We start from the raw sequence: 8,065 nt of genomic DNA, 5'->3' as shown, positions 1-8,065 counted from the left end.
CCGCAGGCCTGGGGCCGGGGGTGTCCACTCCGCCAGGTAGGGGAGGGCCACGGGGTTATTCCCGGACTGCGGAGGAGCCGGGCGAGCGGGGCAAGCACTACCTGGGTGAACTCACTCTGCCCAACCTTCCAGCCCTTAGGGGAGGACCGGCGTCGGGAAAGTTAAGAGTGCTCGGGGTGGGGTCAGGAAGGGCCGCTGCTGCCCTCCTGTGGCCAAGCAGCCACTCGCTCTTGCTGCACCTGGGACCTCTCCGGAGGCGGGACTGGGAAAGGGCAGCCCCCGGCACGTCCCAGGGCCCGGGCGCGGGTGTGTTGCTTGGGGGAAGATGTCCACCCTCTTGTTCCTAGGATCGTACAGCCCAACGTCATCCCCCAAACTTGAAGACCTCTCAGAGCCGTTCAGACCCAGACCACCGTTGCTCCTCACAATTCGCTTTCCTCCCTGGGCCTGGAATTTCCAGGAGTCCAATTCCTACCTACTCCTCAAAGGGTACTCCTAGAAATGCTTCCGGATCCCAGCTGGGAATTCTGTTCCCACTTCTAGTTCTGACTTGGTGTATAGGATATTTACCTACACGCGTATCTCCTTTTCCTGTAAGGAAGCTGAGGAGATGGGAGTAGAATGAGGACATCCACCAACATTTCATTGGCTTGTGCTTGGGACACTACACAGCTTAACCCTTTCAATATTCATCACAGATCTTTGGGGAAAATACACCTATCCCCTTTTGCCCATAGGGAAGCTGAGGCTTAGAGAAATCAAGTGGCTTACACAAATGTTTCTGACTTGTGACAGCAAGAATTCACACAGCCGGGCCTGTCTGGCTCCAAACTGGTGGTCTAGCCCTGCTACTTCCCAGGCTCCTCCAGCCTGTCCCTTCCCCCGTTGTCTAGCACAGTGAGTGGCACATAATAGGTTGCCAACAAATATTTGATGAATGAATGAATGTTAGGAGTCATACAGACTTTATCTGAAGTGCAATCCAGACATTTGACAAATGTGAAAACTGAGGTCCGCAGCAGTTTGGCCCCAGGCCTCTTAACTGGCTCGGTAAACATTTCTTGAGGGTGAACTGAGAGCTATGTTTGGAAGATCCATTTCTGCCTTCAAACAACTTAAGAGTCTAAATGAGGAACGCAGACAAGTTTCGAGATGGCTAACATTTATTGAATCCATATTACATGGACCTGGGTCCACATACATTAACTACAAGAATCTCATGAGGTAGCTATCTCCATTTTACTGAGAAGCAAATTGAGGTTCAGAGAGGTTACAAAGCTAGTGCTGGGTCTGACACTAGAACCCAAACAGCTGAACTCTAGAGCCCCTGTTCTTAATTGCTACTCCCTACTGACTCCTAATGTAGACAGTTATAATACAGGAGGTCATTGCTGTAGTGTGGGCGTGTGTGGCTGTGGGATACCCAGTCCTGAACAGCAGGTGAAGTTTTCAAGATAAGGTGATGTGTAGATTTTTTTAATTTTAATTTTTTTCTTTTTTTCTTTTCTTTTTTTTTTTTTTTTGGAGACAAGATCTCTGTTGCCCAAGTGTGCGGGGCAAAATCTCAGCTCACTGCAGCCTCAACTTTCTGGGCTCAAGTGATTCTCCCACTTCAGCTTCCCCAGTAGCTGGGACTACAGGCGTGTACCACCGCACTTGATTTTTGTATTTTTTGTACAGATGGTGTCTTGTTATATTGCCCAGGCTGGTGACGGGCCTTTTCTAATTATTTTGCTCATCTTTATTTTTGCTTCCCTTAGCTTACTTTGGGTTTAATTTGCTGTTCTTTTTCTAGCCTCTTAAGGTGGAAACAGATCACTGATTTGAGATCTTTATTCTTTTCTACTAAAAGCAATACTCTTAATTTCCTTGGATGCTTAACTGCTTCCCAAGGCACTCACCACTACATTCAGCTATTTTTTTCTTTTTCTGTAGAGATGGGGTCTCACTATTGCCCAGGGTGGTCTTAAACTCCTGGGCTTAAGCAGTCCTCTCACCTCTGCCTCCCAAAGTGTTGGGATTACAGGTGTGAACCACCATGCCTGGCAGTAGATGTTGGATAAGTTGGAGCTACTAAAAGCCCACAGTTATGCAAACCCCAGGAAGTTGGTGGTGGTGGTGAAAAATGAGGCTGGAGAAGGAAGCAGTGGCTGGATCATGAAGGACCTTATATGCCATGCACAGGAGTTGAGTGTTGATTTTGTTCTAGGCGCAGTAAGGAGCCACTAAATGTAGGAGGCCAATATAGTAAAAGGTGGTGGTGACTGAAGGCAGAGAGAGGTGGAGACAAGTAGAGAAATATTTTTAAAGGTCTATAGTCAACAATACTTAGTGATCAATTACCTTGATGGGAAAGAAATGAAAGCAAAGGGTGACCAACTCCAGGATTTCTAACTGGAGCAGCAGAGCTGGTGCACATTGAGGGGATATACCAGGAGAAGGAACATGTTATGGAGGGCAGTGGTGAATTTAGTTTGAGGTATTTGAATTGAAGTGCCAACGGGCTGTCTGGGAGATGACTGGAATGGGTGGATCTAAAGCTCAGGAAGGGTCTGGGCAGGTGGGTGAAGCCACAGAAGTGGCCAATGACACTCACAGCAAATGCGTGGAGTGGAAAGAGTGTGGGCGGAATAAAGAACCTGGGGAATACCACATTTCTAGAACTATTCTGGTGCTCTTTCCACCACCCCACAGAGCTTTCTTCTTATCTTTCAGTTTCTAGTCAAAGCAAATAAAGACACACACCTTTATCCATCTGGTTTATTTGCCAATAGCTATAATTTTGGATATAGCGGGCATCCCTTCTTCAGTTAAGCTGCCACTAAAGAAGGGTCAGGGAGACAACTTCAGAATTTGGGCTGTGAGAAGAGTAAGTATGGAGAGGCTGGGATGGTGGTGGGAGGGATGATGTTCAGCCCCTCAGGAGTAACTGCCTGGCCCTCCCAGGGGGATGACGAAGACAGAGATGTCATCCCCGGAACCCAGCTTGTTGTTGGGGAGACGCCAGCCACGGTCCCGGGGGGTACCCCGGGCCCCCAGGACCAGAGCTTGGGCCAGAGCTGTATACCTGCCAGGAGCACACATGCACATTCATGTACCAACATGTATGTGGGAAGACAGATACACAGGCCCACATGTGGGGTCCCAAGCATTGCTTCCCTTTGACCCTTCCTTCACCAATGCCATTCCCTTACCACCATGCCATGCAGCCCCTACCTGCTGTGGTCATTGGGTTCATAGGCCGACAGCACCCTGTCCACAGTGGCAGCTACCTCATAGTCAGTAGTGACATCCCACAGGCCATCTGTTCCCAGGACTAGCACATCATCTGGGCAGTGCTCATATTGCGTCAGGTCATATACTCGTACCTGTTGGGAGAAAAGCGGGGAGAGGATTGAGGTGTGGGGTTTGCTGGACAGGGAGCTTGGGGATAAAGGGACTGCAGATGAAAGCTGGCCTGAGACCCCCAGAGAAGGCAAGATGTGGTTTAAGGGGGCCACCGTATGGCTCACCTCAGGGAAGCAGGAGAGAAAAGGCTTGATGGGCAGGGTGGAACTGCAGACCTTAAGGTTGTGGTCTCCCAAGCCTCGGGTCACCCCAATGGTGGCCATCACCCGAGCCTGAAAGAAATGAGGGAGTGCCACTATAGTGCTCTGCCAGATTCTCTGAAACCAAAGATCCCTTCCACCCCTACCCTCAGGTAGAACCTCCACCTCCCTAGACAAGTTGTGACAGGTCCTCCTGCCCTCTCCCACCTCTACCATGGAGTTTACCTTTTTGCCCTCCCCACAGACCAGAGGAAACCTGAGATCCTCCAGCTCGATCTTTTTGTAGGCCCTGGGGAGGGGGGAGTAGAGGAAGCATCACCCAGGCATCAAAGTCCCTCTCCCCTAGGAGCTGCTCACCCTCACACAAACCCCTTAGAAAGGCCACATCCTCCCAACTCCCAGCCTCCAGCTTCCACCTTGCTGCGGGGCGAGGGGCTGGTTGTGTTGCCATGGGAACGGGCCCCAGCTCTGAGGGAAGTGTTACCAGCCGGTCATGTTCTGGTCCCGGTACAACATCCTCTGCCCCAGCTCCTTGGGCAGAACTCTGCGGGGGAACTCAAGGTGGGTGAATTCACTGCCTAGCAGCTCTGGTTTCAGGAAGCCCTAGAGTTAGGGATGATCAGAACAGAGAGCCAGGGGGCATTATGCTCACAGCACACGCTGGTATATAGATGACGTTAACTACAGCAGACCCTTAAATAGAGTTTACCATGTGCCACACGTTATTCTAATATTAGCAAATATTAACTCGTTTACTCCTCACAACAGCCCTTAAGGCAGGAACTATTGATGCACAGAGGTTAAGGGAGGGAATTGCTGAGGTCACACAATTAGCAAAGCACTCAGACTAGGATGCATCCCGGGCTTCCAGCTCCACAGCCACCTACGTGTAGGCACTAAGCTGTACTGCCTTTCAGGGGCCTTTGCTGTTCCCTTCCCCCACCTCAGTCTCTACTTCCAGCCTCAGCTGGGGCCACAGTGGGAGCACTGGATCAGCCCAGTACTGCAGCCTCCCTGCTGCAGCCTCCCACCGGCTCAGCCCCGCACTCCATAGTCCACACAGCGGCCTCCCCAGTAAGGTGCTTTCTGTGCCTGTGGTGGGGGTGTGAGAGTTCTCAGGTCCATGGGGTGCAGGGAGGCACAAGACCCGACAAAGAATGGGGGTAGGGAGTTCGGTTTCCACTTACAAGCAGCTGAAGACGCTGGCGCTCAGTCTCCGGGGTAAACTCTCGGGACATTGGAATGATTTCACCATTCCGGACAATGATGGCCCTGCCCAAAGAAAGAAAAGGAATTGGGACCTGGTTCTCTTCAGACCCATTCATGAAAAATTCCAGAAAGACCAGGCCCTCTCCATAATGACCTTTCAGATTCCTTACCCAGACCCCCATATCTGCCCCCGACCCCACCCAATGGCTATTTCAGGCCACTCCTTATGTCTGTCACCCCTCTTGACTCCCTCCAGTCTTGATTTTTAGCCCCTGCCACCTCACTCTCCTGTATTCCCCCATCCCAGAGAGTGTGGCCCTCTGTTACCACTCTCAGAGCCCCCTCCCCCATACCTGCTATCGCCTGCATTGGCCACGTACACCTTGCCTAGCAGGTAGACCACAACCAGTGCACAGCAGCCCCCCTCCACTTGGTGGCCACGCCGCTCCCGGGCCATCTGCTCATCCTGCCACATAAGGAAGGGTCAGAGGTGGGTAGAAGGAGAGGTTCCAGGCACACAGTCACCTTCCCCCTACCCCCTCCACCTGTAGGAATCAACTGGCCCAGCCAGGCTACACTGGAAGACAGGAGGGAAGACTGGGGTATAACTGCCCCTTCTCCCTCCCCTCTGAACCAAGCTCTGCTCAGGCTCTCAAAGGTGTTGTGGGTTCTCAGCGTAACCCCCTTAGGCCACCTGGCTTCCACACAGAGTTGGCCAGAGTGGCTGCCTAGCAGACCCTTGGCCCAGGTCACCCACTCACCATGAGCTGGAAGGCATTCTCAATGGCCCCCACTACCAGGCTCTCGTGGGTCACTTCCTTCTGTGAAGACCAGCAGGACTGAGGGCCAAGCAAGTGAGAGGGGTCGGAGGAATCTGGGGTCCCCGGGGTGGTCGGGAGGCAGAGGGGTGGTGGCGAAGGGTCCTGAAGTATCTCTACCAGGTCCTTTAGCTGCTCTCGGATATGGCGATGCAGGAGCCGTGAGGCCATTTCAGCAGCTCCACCCCCTGCATGACCATCAAATAGGCCCCAGTAGTAGAAGCAGAGTCCCTGGTGGAGGAAAAGTTGGAGGTGAGTTGTGTTTGTTTGTTGTGTGTGTGTGTATGTGTGTGTGTGTGTGTGTGATGCCAGGAGAAGAACAAGACTCTGGGCATCCATACAAACATCTGAGAAGTCAGTATTTGCTACTGAAAGCAAATTAGGTTTATTCACTTATTCACATAAGGCTTCCTATGTTATCAAGAGAAAGCAAAGGCTCAAAAAGCCAAACTCAGAGGATAACAGATCCAAAACTCAGCACTGGCAATTAAATCATCCATAAATATGTGAGCCTCTACATTTTAGGTGGGAAAGTAACATTCGTGCTTACATGGTGGAATCTAACTGATGAATGCCAGGTAAAGGTTCTGTGCCAGAAGGTAGAAAGCCAGTGAGTTAATCAGGTCTTCCACATGACTCAGATTTAAAACCAGAGGCCTGAGTCCCTGGGGAGAGGTGTCACTGTGTCTCTGGAGTCTGGGAAAGGGGATCCGGGCTTACCTGGCCTCGGCTAAGCTCCCTAGGTGCCCCTGTAACACTCCTCCGACCTTCCACATACACCACTTCACAGCAAGCTTGGTCCTCATTGTGCCGACTCTTGCCAGCATTGATGACCCTGCCAGGCCAGAATGACCACATCAGGTTGGAAACCAGACCAGGTCCTGGAATAACCCCCACCTTAGACACACACCATCTCCTGTGCCTGCTGGCCGAGCTGAGAAAGGTCACAGCCACCTGGGATCCAGGCCAGAGGGAGGAGGAGAAGGGAGGGCTGGCAAGGTGCAAGGAGTACTGTTTGGGTGGCCGGCCCTACCACCTCACAGAAAGGCCAGCAGGAGCTTCTGGCCAACCGCTATGTCCCCTGCCTGCCTCACTTCCCCCATCCCTGGCAAAAAAGAAAAAAGAAAATGAAAGGCATTCCTAGTGGTGCTTCTGGGGGAGGGGCTAGATGGTAGCAGAAGTTTTATTTCCCTGGTAGCTACACCCTACATCTCACCCTCAACCACTATCAACTCTCCCAGTGCCTTGTCCCCAGCACCTCATCCTCATGGGCACACCCACCCTTATCCTAAAACCATCCAGCGAAAGTTTCTGCTGCCTTGACAATGAGGAAGTTCTCCAGCCCAGATGGGGAAAGAGGAATTGAAATAGAGTAGAAGTGGAAGCCCACCTGGACTGGGCAGGAACCACATACCCACAAGCTCCTCCCACACCGGAGGCTAAGGGAGGTGGTGGTGGGTCCATGGGCCACCAGCCACCTTCCTCAGCGAACTCAGCGCCCCCAGCTCCCTCGGTGCTCTGCGTTCCCGACAGATGCATTAAAAATACACACAGCCCAGGGGCAAGCCGGCCGGTCCGGCCAGGGGGTCCGCTTCTTTGCCAGGCTAGCACGAGTTGGCAGGCTGAGGGGCATCTAAATGGGACCCTCCTCTACCCCGGGCGTCCCCCTCCCCGCCCCTGGGGAAGCTGGCGGCCTGCTGGTGTCGCGGGCTATTTCTGGGTGTGGAGGGGGAGGGGAACTACGGTAAGAGGGACAGGGAACTGGGGCGCTGGAGCCGGGAAGCGGGTGAGCGAGTCTTCCCAACCGCTATGTCCCCTAATAAAAAGAACCCCACTCCTTCGTGAAACCCCTTCTCCCTTAGCCTTTAAGCTGCCGGGCCGCGACTGGGAACTGGCCAACTCATCCTTCGCAGGGCCCTCCGCCCTCCGGGCTCTGGGGGAGAACAGGTCCTGAGGCAGCGTGACCGAGGGCAGTCAATGAGCGGGAAGGACCTGAAGAAGGTGACACAGGCTGCGCCCGACTGGAAAGTGGGCTGGGAGGGGGTGCGGCACGACGACCAGAGGATAGCAAAGATCCTGGGAAAAGGGAGCTCCTGGCCCGGACGCGGCGTGGAGAACGCGTCCTAGCGCCGGGGATGCGGAGCTGGGGAGAGGGGTGGGAGCCCCATCCTGGTTTGGGTGCCCCAGGGGGCGCTCACTCGGCGTAGCCTGTGCTCCAGGGCAGGCGGCGGCCCGTGTCCGGGGGGCTTTGCACAGCCCGGCCCGCGTGGTCATCGGCGCGTCGCAGCCCCCCGGGGCTCAGCTGCAGAAAGGTCGGTCTGGAGAAGCTCGCTTGAGTCTCAACAGCCTTCGCGGGCGTCGCGCTCCCGCTCCCAGCCTTCGCAGGAGGGCTCCTGGGCGCTTCTGGAGCGGCAGCGGGCGGCGCCGAGGCGGCGTTGGGCAGGTCCGGGGATTTGGGGCGCGGAGGCGGAGCGCCCCCAGAGCTCACCA

General features: G+C 54.0%; 1 protein-coding gene and 1 pseudogene across 2 annotated transcripts; both read right to left on the bottom strand.

Moving 5' to 3' along the window:
* Positions 1-2,746: 2,746 nt before the first annotated feature.
* Positions 2,747-6,351, bottom strand: PPM1J (protein phosphatase, Mg2+/Mn2+ dependent, 1J). The gene is made up of 10 exons (XM_011933151.1): positions 6,296-6,351; positions 5,696-5,806; positions 5,519-5,578; positions 5,111-5,223; positions 4,736-4,820; positions 4,033-4,151; positions 3,774-3,837; positions 3,513-3,620; positions 3,217-3,368; positions 2,747-3,067 (listed from the first exon to the last, which is right to left on the bottom strand). Exons 2-10 carry the CDS (start codon positions 5,744-5,746, stop codon positions 2,920-2,922), a joined length of 900 nt encoding a protein of 299 aa, XP_011788541.1. The 5' UTR covers positions 5,747-5,806; positions 6,296-6,351; the 3' UTR covers positions 2,747-2,919.
* A 1,189-nt stretch (positions 6,352-7,540) lies between these two features.
* Positions 7,541-8,063, bottom strand: LOC105505345 (annotated as a pseudogene). The gene has a single exon (XR_001000731.1). The product of XR_001000731.1 is annotated as a protein phosphatase 1J pseudogene (transcript).
* Positions 8,064-8,065: the final 2 nt, after the last annotated feature.

This window comes from Colobus angolensis, unplaced genomic scaffold (assembly GCF_000951035.1).
Source record: "Colobus angolensis palliatus isolate OR3802 unplaced genomic scaffold, Cang.pa_1.0 Scaffold124, whole genome shotgun sequence".
NCBI classification, from domain to species: Eukaryota; Metazoa; Chordata; class Mammalia; order Primates; family Cercopithecidae; genus Colobus; species Colobus angolensis.
This window is presented reverse-complemented; position numbering and strand designations above follow the sequence as displayed.